The 16,700-nt window shown below is 45.3% G+C and overlaps 2 protein-coding genes across 5 annotated transcripts in view; one reads left to right on the top strand and one right to left on the bottom strand.

Annotated features, from left to right (window-relative positions):
* Positions 1-8: 8 nt before the first annotated feature.
* FTSJ3 (FtsJ RNA 2'-O-methyltransferase 3) lies at positions 9-7,460 on the top strand. The gene is made up of 21 exons (XM_016128551.2): positions 9-123; positions 436-528; positions 698-803; positions 1,072-1,118; positions 1,229-1,308; positions 1,756-1,855; positions 1,945-2,139; positions 2,220-2,335; positions 2,448-2,552; positions 2,639-2,739; positions 2,975-3,055; positions 3,147-3,290; positions 3,428-3,563; positions 4,659-4,840; positions 5,000-5,114; positions 5,194-5,483; positions 5,761-5,846; positions 5,936-6,035; positions 6,147-6,330; positions 6,411-6,505; positions 6,585-7,460. Exons 2-21 carry the CDS (start codon positions 462-464, stop codon positions 6,775-6,777), a joined length of 2,523 nt encoding a protein of 840 aa, XP_015984037.2. The 5' UTR covers positions 9-123; positions 436-461; the 3' UTR covers positions 6,778-7,460.
* Positions 7,257-16,700, bottom strand: part of DDX42 (DEAD-box helicase 42) — a 29,159-nt gene continuing 19,715 nt past the window's right edge. For all 4 annotated transcript variants that reach the window (XM_016128511.2, XM_016128528.2, XM_016128518.2 and 1 more), the window contains 9 exons: positions 16,269-16,397; positions 15,657-15,756; positions 15,015-15,062; positions 14,430-14,527; positions 13,220-13,496; positions 12,277-12,503; positions 10,742-10,852; positions 9,497-9,598; positions 7,257-8,827 (listed from right to left, as the gene is read on the bottom strand). In XM_016128511.2, the coding sequence (XP_015983997.1) occupies positions 8,123-8,827; positions 9,497-9,598; positions 10,742-10,852; positions 12,277-12,503; positions 13,220-13,496; positions 14,430-14,527; positions 15,015-15,062; positions 15,657-15,756; positions 16,269-16,397 (1,797 nt within the window). In that variant the 3' untranslated portion in view covers positions 7,257-8,122. The remainder of the gene's footprint in view (positions 8,828-9,496; positions 9,599-10,741; positions 10,853-12,276; positions 12,504-13,219; positions 13,497-14,429; positions 14,528-15,014; positions 15,063-15,656; positions 15,757-16,268; positions 16,398-16,700) is intronic.

The following is a 16,700-nucleotide window of genomic DNA, read 5'->3' as shown; positions in this document are numbered from 1 at the left end:
AGAGACGACAACAAATAACAGGGGCCATGATGGGAGGGGGCCCAAGAGAGGTGAGGAGCTTTGGAAGGGGGCGACGAGGTCACGGAACTCCTAAATGTTGCTCTCTAGAAAGTCGGTTTTAGTGTAAGTAATCTGCTCTCTTGGTCCCACCTTCCAACTTATAAGGTTCGCCGACAGACAGTAGAGAAAATTATTCTTTTTTGAGGGCACACTCAAAATGGCCGAAAACTTACAGCCGGGGACGCAAGCGTCGCAAGCGGAAGCGGAAGTAGTTTGCTGCCTCCATGTGCTGCTCCAAAAGTGCTGAAAACGGCGCAGGCTGGTGTTGAGTCTTGTTGGTTAAAGTGTAGAGTGTAATCACTACAGTAAGCAGGGAACGGAAAACGGCATCTAGTGCTCGGGGAAGAGACGCTCCAGTTTATGCTTTCTTCTCAGATTGAGTGACACACTCTCGTTCTACCATGGGCAAGAAGGGCAAAGTCGGGAAGAGCCGGCGAGACAAGTTCTATCACTTGGCGAAGGAGACAGGTGAGTCAAGGTTCAGGCCTCCTGCGAGCTCGCGAACGAGCGACCTTGGGGTCATCTCCTTTCCGAATACTGAGGGATTTTTTTTACCGCAGAAGTAGTGGGCTGTGAGGCCGCAGAAATCTCGCTGGGAGAGCACTCCGCGGACTTACAATTTTGTCATCGCCCCCAGGTTATCGTTCCCGCTCTGCTTTCAAGCTGATTCAGCTGAATCGCCGCTTTCAGTTCCTGCAGAAAGCCAGAGCCTTGCTGGACCTGTGTGCTGCGCCAGGGGGATGGTGCGTAACGACCGCCATCTGTCACTTTTGGTGGCCTCTTTGGGTTTTGGCCTTGGATGACTGGAAGTTTCATTGGGAGACGGAGGAATACGATAACACCAACCTTAATTTCTGCACTCTCCAGCACTTCCGCTGCAGAGAAAAAGTTTGGAACATGTTCAGAGGACATGCATGCTCTGGCCACTGTACTTGGCAGGGCTCCAAACACCCGCAGGTGGGAGAGGAAGGGCCAGTCCTGGGTATTTTAATCTGTATTTCTCTTTTATAGGCTGCAGGTGGCTGCCAAGTTTATGCCTGTATCCAGCCTTATTGTGGGTGAGTGACAGGTGGCTCTCGAAGGTTTTTTAGGAGTGGGGATATGAGGTATTGTGTTGTACCTTTGTTTTCTTCCTGCTTGAGGCAGTATTCTGACCTGTTTTTTCCAGGGGTGGACTTGGTTCCAATCAAGCCTATTCCCAATGTGGTGACACTCCAAGAGGACATCACAACAGAACGCTGTAGGCAGGTGATAGGAATCTCTCTTTTTGTCGCCTTTATTTGTTCCCTTTGTATGTAAACATCCACCTCAGTGCCTCTTCCCACCCAAATCTTCTGGTAGCAAGATTTTTCCTGTTTATCATGCCTTGGGCAGTGCCTGCATGATGGTCTCTAAGCCTGAGATATGCCTTGTGTCTACTCCAGCTTTTGTTTGGTCAGGAATGAGGTGTTTGGAAGAAGTACAGAGATTTCAGTGAAATCCTTTACAGTGGGTTTACTAGTAGACTAAGCTCCAAGAAGGTGACATGTTATTTTTATTTATCATTGTGTTCCCTGTGCCTGGCACAGTATTTGGCCCATGGTGGGCACTCAACAAATGACTGGGTAGACAAATGGCTGAATCAGGGACTCCATTTTAGCCATTCCTGTGTTTCTGTTGCCATAACCCGTCCCCCCCCCTCCCCCTTCTCTGTAGGCATTGAGGAAGGAGCTGAAGACCTGGAAAGTTGATGTTGTGCTCAACGATGGGGCCCCCAACGTTGGGGCTAGCTGGGTCCATGATGCTTACTCACAAGGTGCCAGGGGTCAAGGGCGTGGAGATGGGGGAGATGGGCATGCCCCCTTAGGCTGCAGAGGTCCACATCTAACTATCTTTCTCTCACAGCCCATTTGACACTGATGGCTCTGCGTCTAGCTTGTGATTTTCTGGCCCGTGGAGGCTGCTTCATCACAAAGGTTTTCCGTTCCCGTGACTATCAGCCCCTACTGTGGATCTTTCAGCAGCTGTTTCGCCATGTCCAGGCCACCAAGCCCCAAGCCTCTCGCCATGAGTCTGCAGAAATCTTTGTAGTCTGCCAGGGTACGCATCACTCTGTTCTTTTCTCTTGACTCAGTCTCCAACCACCAAAGCACACTTTCTTACATGTGCTGTCGTCTTAGGGTTCCTGGCTCCTGATAAGGTTGACAATAAGTTTTTTGACCCCAAATTTGCCTTCAAGGAGGTCGAAGTCCAAGCCAAGACTGTTACTGAATTGGTGACTAAGAAGAAACCAAAGGTGTGTTTGGGGAACATGGCCACTCTGACGTCCAAAAACTGGGGAGATTGGGCCTGGTGAGTCCTACAGACACCCCAGAAGGGACTGCTCAACCTTTATTTTCTTCTCTAAGGCTGAAGGCTATGCTGAGGGTGACCTCACTCTCTATCACCGCACCTCAGTCACTGACTTCCTCCGAGCTGCCAACCCTGTTGACTTCCTCTCCAAAGCCAGTGAAGTGAGTTCCTACAGTTAAGAGGTATCAGGGAGCCCCAGAAACATGATATGAAAATTTTAACTGATTCCTTTCCCTCCTCCCAACAGATCTCGATAGATGACGAAGAGTTGGCACAGCATCCAGCTACCACTGAGGATATACGAATGAGCTGTCAGGATATCAAAGTGCTGGGGCGTAAGGAGCTTAGGTACGCAGTAGGGGCGGGCGTAGGTGCCTGGGGCCTCAAAAGCAGAGAAAGGCATCTGAAGGCCATGACTTTGGATTTCTGGTAACAGGATGTTGCTACGATAGAGATTTGGGGTGGGGATCTGAGCTCTAGGATTTATGTGACTCGAATGTGAAATTTGGAGGGTGAGCCTAAAACAGAGGAGGTAAGGACAAAGAGGGAGAGAGTAAGGTCAATAATGGTATTTCTGTGGCAGGTCACTACTGAACTGGAGAACGAAGCTCCGGCGACATGTGGCCAAGAAGCTGAAGGAGCAAGCGAAGGCACTGGACATCAAGTGAGGGGGGACTAAAGCAGGGTGGGTGTTGACTGGGTGCTAGGGGAGAGCGCCTGGGAAGATGACCGAACTCCTTGGACTGTTTTGTCAGCCTCAGCTCGGGAGAGGAAGAGGAAGAAGGTGAGGAGGAGTCAACAGCTGGGACCGTGAGGCAGCCCTCTGAGGAGGAAGAGGAGGAACAGCTGAATCGGACCCTGGCAGAGATGAAGGCCCAGGAGGTGGCGGAATTAAAGAGGTGAGGAGGCCTTGCAGGTTGGTGCACCTCCACCCCCCGCAGAGTTGCGTGTGGAGGTGGGAGAAGAGAATGAAGGCGTGGGTGGGGGCTCTTCAGAGCGAGGCAGGTTTCTAAAATTCCTTAAATTGACTCCTCAGGAAAAAAAAGAAGCTGCTGCGTGAGCAGAGAAAGCAGCGGGAGCGTGTGGAGCTAAAAATGGATCTTCCTGGAGTTTCTATCGCAGACGAAGGGGAGACTGGCATGTTCTCCCTGCGCACCATCCGAGGTCACCAGGTGAGGCAGGGCTGGCACAGACTGAGAAGACGGGAGGATTCGTTCGGGCATTTGGAAGGGGGTGAGGATCGGATCTTTCTTTCTTAACGTGCTACATGATCATGGTAAATGGTTTCTGTCTTCACCCAAAAGTATGTATATGACTCAGTGAGGGGAGACTGGGGGAAAAAATGAGAGCCTTTTGTTTCAAAGGCCAGGAAGGAACAGACACCTAACATGATGAAATTAGGAAAATTCATAAGTATGATACAGATTTATTCTTATAGAACTAGGTTATGGTGTGTGCGCACACACGTGATATGTGATACATAAGAACGGAAGAACTAAGATGCACTCGGCAAGAAGCAAGGTTAGAGTAGATGCGGTCAAGGTACCTGGGTTACCAGCGTGAGTGATGGAAGGTTTCCCTTAGGGGAACATTGTTCTTCAGTTCAGTGAGACCAAGTTAGCACCTTGGCGCCCGTGGCTACTGGATGGTGCTTTCTGCTGTGTGCTGGAGACTCTGCTCTTCCCAATAAAAGCAGTGCCACAAGCAAAAGGAGCTTTTGTAGCGTTAGTGTGGGAATGGAAGCCAGGTCATCTGCTGTGTGGGAGGGGCAGTGGAGCGCAGTGGGCCTGGCGCAGACCACCTGTCTGTCCTTTGCTGCAGTTCCCACATCCGTAAGAGAATAGAACCCGCCTACCAGAGTTGGAGAATAAAAAAGATGTATGTCATCTGGGCACCTTAACTCAGTGGAAACAAAATATAGATTGTATTATTTCCAGAAGATGATGAGGTGCCTTCTGAGAGTAATCTTTTTAAAGAAAAACCAGTTTTAGAACATTTTAAGATTTGATTCTATGTAGGCTGTGGGGTACTTTTCCATAAACCTATTTCTGCCGCCATCAAAGACAAGGTAGCTGCGTGGGACAGATCAGTGACCTGGTCTAGAATGGGAAGTTTTAAACAGCCCTAGCCATCACGTCCCTGTCTGTAAAGCGTGTATGTCACAGTCTATGTCCTGATGTTGCTGAGGACAAACTAAGATAATGGACACAGGAAAAAAGCAGTATGTCCCTTTTGAGTACCCTTGATGTGTTTCTGTCAAACTTTAGTTGTTAAAGGAGGTAACACAAGGGGATATGAGTGCTGCAGACACGTTTCTGTCCGATCTGCCAAGAGATGACATCTACGTATCGGAGAGTGAGGAGGAGGATGACGCATCTCTGGACAGTGACCTGGATCCAGAGGAGCTGGCAGGAGTCAGAGGACCTCAGAGTCTAAAGGACCGAAGGCGGTAAGGTGGGGGTTGCCATGTGCACGAGGGAATGCTGACGCCCTCAACTGGAGTCCTGAAGCTGAAGCGGAGTTGGTGGCAGGTGTCGCCACAGGGAGTGGGGTGTTGAGCAAGTTCGCCAGGGCACTGATCCTTCACCCACTTTCCTTGGGCCTACAGTGTACGATTTGTAGATGAGAAAAAAGAGGAGGAGGAAGAGGAGAATCCACTGCTGGTACCACTGGAGGACAAGGCGGTCCTGCGGGAAGAACAAGCCAACCTGTGGTTCTCAAAGGTAAGAGGAGGCTGGGGGCCCAGACAGGGAATTGGCATTCCCAGGGAAAGGTGGCTGAAGATTCCAATCCCCATGACAGGACAGCTTCACTGGGATTGAGGATGATGCTGACGAGGCCCTGGAGATCAGTCAGGCCCAGCTGCTGAACGAGAGCCGTCGGAAGGGGCAGGCTCAACCACCTCAACTACCACCACCACCACCACCGCCGCCTTCCAGTTTGAAGACTGAGAGAAAACCTCCCCGGTGCCAGGATGAGGCCCCTAAAGAGGCAGAGACTCCATCGGGGACAGAGGCTGCGACTGGCCCTGGGGTAGAAGAAAGCAACGACAGCTCAGACAGTGATAGCAGCAGCAGTGAGGATGAAGAGAGGTGAGTGGTTGCAGCTGACGCGAGAAGGGATGAAGAGGCAGCAGAGGTTCTAACCATTTCTCCAAGTTAGAGAATTTCAACCTTGGCTATAAAGAAAGAACTTTAAAAATACTTATGATGCTGATTTAAGTGGTCTGCAGTACAGCCTGGGTGGCAGGATTTTCAGACGCTTCCCAAGCAGTTTCAAGTAAGAGCCAAGGTTGAGCAGAGGCAGGAGTGGGTCTGAGTGGGGCGGGGAATGGTGGGGCATCACACACGGTCCTCCCCTCTTCCGCAGTCGGGAGCCACACCACCGTAAGAAGAGAAGCCGTGGGCCTAAGTCAGATGATGATGGGTTTGAAATAGTGCCTATCGAGGACCCGGGTGAGTGGGTCTGCACCCAGCGGAATGGGAGGAGACAACGGAAGTTTCGATATGGGATCGAGCTTGGACTTTTCTCTTTCCTTCTCTAGTGAAACATCGGATACTGGACCCTGAAGGCCTTGCTTTAGGTGCCATTATTGCCTCTTCCAAAAAGGCCAAGCGAGACCTCATAGACGACTCCTTCAGCCGGTAAGGGGGCCAGAAAATCCTGAAAAGGTGCCTAGGGTGGGGTCGGTAAGTGGTGGTTTCTTCTCTAGAAAGCCTGGAGTGTTCATCAGGGCCGGTGTCCTCTCTGCCTAGGTATACATTTAATGAGGAGGAGGGGGAGCTTCCAGACTGGTTTGTGCAGGAGGAAAAGCAGCACAGGATACGGCAGTTGCCTATTGACAAGAAGGAGGTGGAGCATTACCGGAAACGCTGGCGGGAAATCAACGCGCGGCCCATCAAGAAAGTGGCTGAGGCTAAAGCCAGAAAGAAACGGAGGGTAAGTAGTGGGGCTGCCTGAGGTGAGAGGTGGGTGGGACAGAGGTGAGGGAAGTCAGCCTCACTGAGAGCCCCACACAGATGCTGAAGAAGCTGGAGCAAACCAAAAAGAAGGCAGAAGCTGTGGTGAACACGGTGGACATCTCAGAACGAGAGAAAGTGGCACAACTGCGAAGGTAATGGGGGCAGGTCACCCACGAAGGTGCGTGGTTAAAGAGCGGCAGAAAGCTTCTAACCTGTTTCTTCCGTTTACAGTCTCTACAAAAAGGCTGGGCTGGGCAAAGAGAAACGCCAAGTCACCTATGTTGTAGCCAAAAAAGGCGTGGGCCGCAAAGTGCGAAGGCCAGCTGGAGTCAGAGGTCACTTCAAGGTGGTAGACTCAAGGATGAAGAAGGACCAAAGAGCACAGCAACGAAAGGAGCAGAAGAAGAAAAGCCGGCGGAAGTGAGCAGAGCACCAGGTCCTCTGAGCAGGCGGCGAACGGACAGTCTGGCCTCCATGGTACCAGCCCTACCCTTGCTCGCGTTGCACTCACCTGAAAAGACAGTGAGGTGGGGCACCTCGAGTCTCACGGTGGACCCTAGCGGTGAGGACATCCGTTGCCTGAAGGTCTCCAGAGCCCTGCTGCAATGTCCTGTCAGTGCTGCAACACCCCCAACCCTTCCATGAAGAACGAGGGGCACTAGATGAAAAGTCACACCTTTTTAAATCATGAGGGGAGGTTCAGTGTTGGGGCGGCATTCATTTTAGTCTGTTCCTAGGCAAACAGGCCTCCAGTCTTCCATCTTTTTTTGAATAAAACCATGGTGCCAGATACCTTTTCTAACAGTTCAGTTCTCATTAAGTGGTAACTCCTGTGCTACACTGTTCTAAGTCATATTTAACATATACTGACTCGTGAAGTAGAAATGACAGACAATCCATAAGTCCCAGTAGTAAAACATTTACTAGAGCAAGCAGAAAGGAATGCACATCTTAAAGAAACCTTCACAAAGTCACAAAATTCAAAGTATGTATATTTCTTTTATAAACAAGATAGAACAAAAATCATCAAAATCATTTCAGCAAAAGATTTTCTACCATTGTGCCAAGTTAAAAAAAAAAATACAATAAAATAGACAGTTAAAAGCTGTTGTTGGGTTTTTATTTTTTTTTAATTTAGCAACACTTCAGACCTGGAGTGATCCTATTTTTAGGATCATCTTTCCCCCTTCAATAAGAGCGACTCTGGGTGAAGCAGGCTGCCTTTTCCTGTCTCAGCTGGGGAACCTGAGCCTCGACTCCCATTTAGGATCAGATGCCTTCCTTTCCTGCAAAAGTCTGGAAGGACCAAAGTACTTTGCAAATATCCCTAACTTCTCAAAGGATCAGGTTTGCAGAAGCCAACTCCTAAAAGGGACTGCCTGGCAACAAAGCTAAGACAAAGAATATTACTTATATTTATAAGGTGACATTTTGGTAAAAAATATACACTACATATGATACAAACTGAGAGTGAGTTTTGTACTCCATAAGGCCCTTTCTTCCAAGGTATCCTCATCTGACCCTCACAGCTCACCCAGAGCCAAAAGCAGCTTCCCAGCTCTCACTGCTTCCAAGGACTGAAGCTTCCTAAGAAAGCATCTGAAAAATGACCCAGATGAAGGGGTAATGTCTCCAAGCTCCAGCTATCCACTAAGGGCAGGGGGCCCTTATACTCTGGGCCCCAACCCAGCCCTGAGACACCTAGTTACCAAAAACCTTTCTAAAAATAAAATTAAAGACAACTGATTTCACACTTCACCACATACCATCTAACTGTCCCATCGACTTTTCTTGCGCTTGGGTGGCTCAGGGACAGCAAAACCATCAGCTGTCTTATCTGTCTTGCTGTCCACCTTGTCCATCTTGCTGCTGTCCACCTTGGGGTCCATCCTGCTCTCACGGTTGCAACCTTCTTTCCTGCTTTCGCCATTCCGACCGTCATTTGCACCTCGGCTCTCCCCATGTCGGCCTCCACCTCCTCCATGTCTGTTCTCCCCATGACGATGGCCATCAGCATGACGGCTGCTGCTTTCTGGGTAGCGGTATCCCTCTCCATGGCGACCACCATCTCCGTGACGTGGGCTGTCACCATGCCGACTGCCACCGCCACCGCCACTCTCTCCATGACTATGACGGCTGCCTCCCCGGTTCTCAGTGTATCTCTCTCTCTTCCCATTGCCACCCCCAATCCCTTCTCGGCTGTTATTTCCTGAAGCAGTGTTGTTGACCCCCTGAGCTCCAGCAGTAGGGTAGGTCACTGGGGCGCTGCTGAGGTTCCCAGTGTTGCCAAAGCCTGGGATGCCCTTGGTGGCGCTGGCAATGGGGCTGTCAGGACTGTTATGGCCCTGCTGGGATGAATTAGTTGGAACAGAATTCAAGCTTCCTGCACTTGTCCATCCACTTGCTCCAGCAGCAGAACTTCCAGCCTTCTGGTTGCTTAAACTGGCGGCAACAAAGTGACTCTTGTACTGTGACTGAAAGAGAGATAACCGGAATAGTTAGATAGCAAGTTCAGGAAACCTGACTATATAAGCCTGGCAATGATGAATAAGTATACAAAAACTTGGGTATTCACACGCCAGATAACATCCATGCTATCGTGGCACTGTGACTTTAGCATCCTGATGGCCCACTATCCTGTGTTTTCTGTGCTCCTCTATTAATGAAAAATAAATCTTGGGACCTAACTGAAACATCAATCTGGAGATGGATAAAATGTGTAAATTAAGGCCAGCTAGCTAACTAGAGGGGCAAGTGTAGAAGAAAGATGGGTTCAGAGTTCGTAAGATACAGAATCAAACTTCTCTTTTCTAAAAAATGGCAATTAATCAGATTACAACAGCCTTGGAGATAGGCAACACTAGGCTGTGGAGGCAGGGAGGGAACACCAACCATGTTTAGTGCAAGCGTCTCGGGCTCTGGCTGTGACTGAAGTAGATGACCAGGAAGAGGGGTTTCTCCAGCCTCTACACTTGTATTTCTAGGTAAGCTACAGGTACGTGTATATTCAAAACAAAGCAGTTGAGACGACCCTAATCCAGCATTAAGCCTACAAACCCAGCTACCATCTTGAGACTAGGTCCCCTCATCTCTACCCAAGAGTCATTGCTGAAAGCTCTTTTAGCTAAATGCTTATCTCAGACCTGAAAGGCCGCTTTCATTGCCGTCAGCCGATCTCCCATGGCTCCCGTGGAGGGCTTGTAGGCCTCATAGTTGCTCATTACATTGTTGTTATTTCCTCGGTCCTAAAAAATAAACACCCATGAAGATAGAAGAAAAGAAGGGAAGCCCAACAGCATAGACGGGGCCTCAAATTACTGAAAATGAGTGGGAGTTGCAATGTGAACAGGATATTTTTTTTAAGTTACTTATGTCTTGTGAGAAAAGCTGCAACGAAGAATCATTTAAAAATGCTTATGCTTTTCAACCCATAATTAACTCTAATAATCAGAAATAAGGTTACATTATGTTCAAAGCTGATTATGTGGTATTATTTACACACACAAACATAGACGTGCTTACAAAATTATATTGATGAAAAAACCACAAGGTGGTAAGCATATGTGTGACTGCTCAGGCTTTGGAATCTAGACCCTGAAGAGTCTGAACCTCAGCTTCGACACTTGGCAGTGTGCAACCCTGGTGCCTCAGTTTTATGATCTATAATTACTCTCACTGAGTGGTTATGAAGACTGAGTTACTGTGATTGCTTGGAATGGCCCTGACACATGTTAAGTGCTCAGTATCAGCTATCACTATCATCTGTGTCATCTGCATTATCATTATCGTAATGTGGGAATAGATTATTTATTAGAGACACCAAGTTAACTATAATGCTCCAGAAATGCAGACTGGCAACCTTCTTCCTTGGTTTAGGAAATCAAAGTGATAGGAAACAGGCAGTTCAAAAAGCCAGTCAAGAAAAGCTAGCTCTCATCCCCCTCCGATACCATTTCCCAGAGAGTGCAGGAATCATTACTGAGTTTAGTTACAAGATAAAGCTAGTTTGCAGACTGACTCTGTAGCAATGTCCTCCTAGCAGCAGGCACTAGGCCACTGCTAGAGGGCTTATAAAAATAGACAGCTGGGCCTCACCACCAAAGTTTCTGATTCACCAGGTCTAGGGTAGGGTACCAGTTTGCATTTGCTGCTAGTCCAGGAACCACAATTTGAGAACCAGTGCTAATGTAGACTGACCTCCTGAGCACACCTAGTCAGCCAAGTACACGTAGGTGCTTCTTTATATTGACTCAAGCCAGCAGATTAAACAAAAGCTCCCTTCTAGACAGAGTTCAGAACTCAGGAAGGTTGTCTCAGATAGAAAATAGTCCTAGCATCACCCAGGACTCAGGACCAACTCTAAGGGCACTACTATAGTATGAACTCACCGTGTTCTCAGAGCCTAGGCCAGGCCGCTCCCTATAGCCTAGGCCTCCTCCGCCAATGTTCAGCTTTTTGCCTTTCCCTCCTTTGAAGCGCGATTTCCGAAACCAGGCATTCTGCATTGAACACAATTCAAGGTTAAACTAGGGGATGGAGAGGCAGCCAGAGGAAGAGAACAAGACTAACGAGCTAAATGGGAGAGAAGAACTTTTTGCTTCATCTTTAGCCAATATACGTATGGCAAGAAAGGAACTATTCACAGGTAACACAGATGCGCTTTCCAGTAGTTTAATCTACCAATCTGTTGTCAGACTTTGACTGTTATCTAAGGCTTCCTTTACTGCTCCTTCTAGGGCCTCCCAGAAGAGAAGTGATTAGTTACCCTGGATACTTCTAAATTCCTTGAGGAAAATTAATTTATCTTCTATTTTTCAAACACACTATACATATCACTGAAACAAAAAATCTGGAGCTTTTAAAATATTAGGTTCGGAAAGAAAGGATAAAAGCTATGTAAAGTGAGATTTATTGGAATCAACTCTAGGGGCAGAGACCCAGGACTGGTAGTCACATAACTGGAAATTTTATTTACCACAGAGCATAAAAATTTTCACTGAACTTGATCACTGCCAAATACTTCTAATCAGATTTATTCACAATCTCCTCTGAATGCAAACATCTCTGAAGGAGCTTAGAACTTTATCTGATGATCCCATGTTACAGTCAAAGTACAGGTCTTGAGAGGCAAGACAGGCCTGGCAAAGGTGCTGATTAGGAATCTGATCACAGTCTGAGAGCACAGGAAGCCTGAGGCACAAAAAGATGTAGGAGAATGCCAGGGCCAAAATATATCTTGTTCAAAATTTTAGTTTAGGATTGTCTCTCTACACCCAGAAAAGGGAAGGAAACATTATCCTACTCTCTTGGGCAGTGCGGGTCCTTCACGCCCAGGACCTGAAAGCACAGGCTCTGCCACACTACAATGGCATTAGGGGTTGGAAAAACATCTAGATATCTACTGTCAGAACGTGCGTCCTAAACCATATGTAATTTGGGGACTGCTTATACTAACACAACTCAGGATTTAATTTGGTAGACTGCCTCCCTCCGTTTTGGATTGGTATTCAGGGCGGTAAAAGGCCTGAGATCTAAGTCTATACACCATTTTTTTGAGACATCACACATTTTTAGCCCTGCCAAAGAGAAGACTGCGGAGAAGGCCAATAATAATTATAGCCATCTCTGAGATTATATTTACTAAAAAGTGTGCTATGTATGGGGAAAGCAGGTAGAAATTTTGGAGGAACAGATTTTAGCACAAAGAAAGTAATAGTTTCTTGATGCAAATGCTTCTGAAAGGAGAGGATAAAAAAACAGACCAGATAATTTTAATGTCCTACAATATCAACCTGTACCTTGTAAGCGCTATCCTCCCCTGACCTTTTTCTTGACATGTTCCTGTTACCTGCCTCATGTTTGCTGAAATTTTTTCACTTAGTTTTACAGCTCAGAGCATTGCGAAGTGTGCCCAGCCCCTCACCTGCATTGCCAGATCTAGGAGTTCCTTGGAAACATGCTGATTGGCTCCTTCCAAATTCCGGACAAGGTCACCAGCAAAATTGCTGTCCTTGGGAGTCAGCAGGGTATAGGCAACGCCCTTCTCACCCGCTCGTCCTGTGCGGCCAATCCTATGAGTATGCGTATCAATGTCTCGTGCCACATCATAGTTAATGACAGTCTTGATTGAAGGAATGTCCAGACCACGAGCTGATTTAAAAAACAACCAAATTCTTTCATTCTTCATCAGGAGTCCAAAGCAACCCAAAATGCTAAATCTCTAAAAACATTCCTCTTAGTTAGGCAAAGTACATGCTTTGGTGAGCTGAGATACAGGCATACAAGTTATTTTTCTAGAACAAATGCTTCTATTGTAGATTCTATAATGCTGGGCCATCAGTAACCTGCCATGGACTCTCTCTTGCACCAGGACTATATATTAAAAAAAAAAAAAGAAAAAGAAAATTTAAAAACCAGCATCAAATGGGCCTTGAAGCTGAGAAATTAACTTCTGGAAAAAAATACATTTTTGAAAGGTAGTTATTAAAACTCAGAACAAAGCCAAAAAATCTTCTGAACTTGAGTGAAGTATGCCCAACTAAATAATCAATTTAAAATGCCTACTATATTCAGACACAAAACACGGGGAACAGCCTATAACGTAACTGCATCAACATTCCCCCCGCTCCCAAGTATCTTCCATTTGCAGAGGATTATTTTTTTCAGAAAGAAACACTGAGTGAAAAGTGGAACCCAAAGCTCCAACTGCGATCACTGCACTCTGAATTCCTACTACACAGGGCGTGGACAGCCAAGCCAGCACAGCACCTTCGATCAGCTTGCTCAGATATTATAGGTCTAATACAGCATGACAGAGCACCTTTACACATAGGAATCTAAGGTTATTAGTGAAATTCATACTCTACCTGCGACATCTGTGGCCACCAGGACTGGGATATCCTTTTTCTTAAAGTCTGAAATGACCTTGTTTCTTTCACTCTGATCCATGTCTCCATGAAGCAGCCCGAGATTATGACCTTCCTGCTTAAGGTTGTTGGCCAGCTCCTCAGCATTGGCCTTTTTAGTAACAAACAGGAGGACACTCCCTGAAGAGGTAAACTCTACCAGACGCCGGGTAAGCCAATTCCATTTACTAGGCCCGGAATGGAGGATCTCCACAATCTGTGTCACATCTTCATTTGCCTGACAAGGAAGAAATGAAACAGGATTGTGACCCTTGTGCCACAGGGCACCTGAACAAGGACCAAACATATTTTCTACCTGCACCTAGAACCTCCTTGAACAATCCCTCTTCTCCTTGGGCCTGCCTTCGGCAAGTCAAGTGCAATTCAAAACTAATGTCCCTTTCTCAAATCACTTAGCTCTCCTCGTCACCTCTGATGTGTACATATACCAACTAATTTGTAAGCCCCAATACTTGGCAATACTTTTCTATATGCCTATTCAGATTATCCCTAATAAATCAAGCTCCTTTTCTGTCTCTTCTACTCACTGTTCCTAGTATAATTCATACATGCACACAGAAGGCACCCACCCAAAAATGAAAATCGGACAATGTCAAAACACTAACTACATAGAACTTTCTTTAATAAACATCGCAACAACTTAAGGAATTCTCAAGGCAGCCTTAATTGAATTCCAAATCACAGTTCAGAGAAACTTTCCATATGGGGCATATGTACAGGTAAGGAAAAAACTCTTCACTCATTTCCACCACGGCTTTCAAGTCACCCCCACTCCATGCTATACAAGCCTCCTCCCACAACCATTTAAAATGTCAGTTCCATCCTAACTGACTGTTAGTCTTCTAGGTAAAGCTTGCTTTTTTTTTTTCTTTTTCCCCATCAAAAGATTTAAAAAATTTTATTATGAAAAAATTTTAAATATCCAAAAAAGTTAACACAATCAACTCCCACACACCCATTACCCAGTTTCAACAATCAGCAACAGTTTACCGAATTTTTCATCTACCCATCCTTGTTTTTTAAAGCAAATCTGAAACATGCTGCTTCATCCCTAAGTATGTTAATAACACTTTTTTTTCCCTCTCGGTAATGAGAAATTAATTCATGTCTCCATAATATGAGAAATAACCCATTAGGGACCCAGGCTTACCTCTCCAATATCTCCCTGCACCACTCTAATTGGGTCGATCAGGATGTCTCTGGCTAGTTTTTCAATCTTTTTCCGAAAAGTTGCACTGAATAGAAGAGCTAAAAGGTAAAGTAAATTCTGTTAAAGAAACAGTATGACTCATTTTTTGAATACCATTAAGCTTCGTGACATTCAAAATATTTAGTTTTTAAACTAAACCTACCCAAAGTTTAAATTTAGTTAGAAAAAAAGATTTGCTCTTATTCTATTTTCATACATTACCAGTTAGGACAGGGGTTGTCAGCAAGGTTCAGGAAAAGGCTCTTCAAATCAGCAGATCTGTACTGTGCACTGCCTCTACCCACCAGTAAAACTATAAAATGGGGAAAGTCACTTAATTCTCAGCCTTGGTTTTATTATGTATAAAAACGAGTGACTTATATCTAATGACTTATAAGATCCTGTGCAACTCAAGTAATTATCTCACTCTTAACGGTTCTTATCAGTACACACACAAGATCATTTTTGCTGCTATAATTGAGTGTGAAATAAGTAAGGGTTTATTCTGAGTACAAAAGTGGCTTAACAAAACTGTTTCATACATACTCTGTCTGTCAGGACGGACATGACTGGCTATGGATCGCACCTGGTACTCTGGAAGAAGTAGAACAGTAAAATTAATATTAGATAACTCTACTACAGTTTGAGATGCCTGAAAAAGTCATTTTAGTAAAAATCTTTATAAGAGAAGTTATAAGAATTTAAATAAACTTTTTAACTTCTAGACCTAACATTCAGAATGAAACTCAGAAACATTTACCCTCTATCCAGCTGGGCTAGACCCAGTGGTATTCCAATCAATAAAGACAGCTAGAATTTTTGCACAGCCTGGTAAGTCAAGGACAAAAAAGCAAAGGACCTTGAATGACATGACATCTACCTACCTAATAACATGTCCTTGACCTCCACAAATCAAAGGCATATGAATAAAAATAAAGCACAGAGAAAACATTCCTCTTATATACAAAAGCACTTTCAAATGCCTTCAATCCAAACAAACCTAATACACTTTTCCTGAGAGAACTCCTAAAATTAGTTTATTCTTGGCTATATCTCTACAGTCTAACCCTAAGCAAGAGAATTTTAAGCTTCTCTCATGCAGAAAAAGAAAAGGGTAAGTCTAGAAAGACATGTAAAAAACGAATATCATGAGGATGGGCAAAAAAGAAACCAGTATTTAAAGCATACCAAATCCCATGTCAAACATTCTATCTGCTTCATCAAACACAAGATAAGAAACTCTTTGAAGATTGGTAGCTTTCTTCTTCACATGATCAATCAGTCGACCCTATGAGATCCAGAAAATGAATAATAAGTATGATTGAAGACATTTATAACAACTTTCTAGAGTTGTGCTCCTGGCAAAAGGGCTAATACTCCAATCTTAGACTCTAATAGACGCTGGTCTGACAGCCTCTAATTTTATGTACTACAGAGCCCAAAAGAACAGAAAATTTGAAAACTCGATTAGATTCTTCCTTTACATTGTGATTTAAACCGTGGGGAAAAAGCCAGAACTATTTTTGTGAAGCATTCTGAAATGACCTAATTTAAAGCCTTATTGATGGGTTTTAATGTTTAAACTATACTCTTCTAGGAAGTTGACCATATTCTTTCTGAATCTTGATGCTCTCAGTGACCACAGATCCATTTTCTAGGAGAGCATAAGAAAAAGCTGTCACTCATCGGAGTACTCCCAGCCTTGCTTTACCACAGTTTGGGGGAATTCCCTCCAATAACTAACCATTTTTTCCATACCAAGAAAGGCTGAGAAGCCATTTAAACCCAAGACATACTTACTGGGGTACACACAACAATCTCTGCCCCTTCCTGAAGGGCCTTGGCCTGCTCCCACATGCTCCCTCCGCCATACACAGCCACTGACCGAAGATTATATGCTTTCCCAAACCGCTTACATTCTGCATGGATCTACAAAGTTATTGACATAATGACATATTAACTATCTGTGACACTAACAAAAGCTGTCACAACCCAGAATGCAATGTCATAGAAAATCAAAAGCTAGAAAATACTTTAAAAGCATAACTTTATTCATAAAGTAAATGAATCAAATGCCATTACCATAAGTCAACAGGCTGTCTAAAAGCTTGCCTCGGTTATTCATTTTTTTTCACTTCTCTTCCTGACCTTGTCATCGCCTTTCTACCAAGTAAAAACAATTAACCCAGGAGGAAAACACTGGGAACTTATAATGCAAACAATTCCCATTGC

This window comes from Rousettus aegyptiacus, unplaced genomic scaffold (assembly GCF_014176215.1).
Source record: "Rousettus aegyptiacus isolate mRouAeg1 unplaced genomic scaffold, mRouAeg1.p scaffold_m13_p_6, whole genome shotgun sequence".
Taxonomy (NCBI): Eukaryota; Metazoa; Chordata; class Mammalia; order Chiroptera; family Pteropodidae; genus Rousettus; species Rousettus aegyptiacus.
The sequence above is the reverse complement of the archived record's forward strand: the minus strand, read 5'-3'. Positions and strand labels throughout refer to the sequence as shown.

Coding starts and splice junctions, on each gene's coding strand:
- FTSJ3 (XM_016128551.2), top strand. CDS start 462: ATGGGCAAGAAGGGCAAAGTCGGGAAGAGCCGGCGAGACAAGTTCTAT. Junction 804..1,071: donor TGTGCTGCGCCAGGGGGATG/GTGCGTAACGAC, acceptor TCTCTTTTATAG/GCTGCAGGTGGCTGCCAAGT. Junction 1,119..1,228: donor TGTATCCAGCCTTATTGTGG/GTGAGTGACAGG, acceptor TGTTTTTTCCAG/GGGTGGACTTGGTTCCAATC.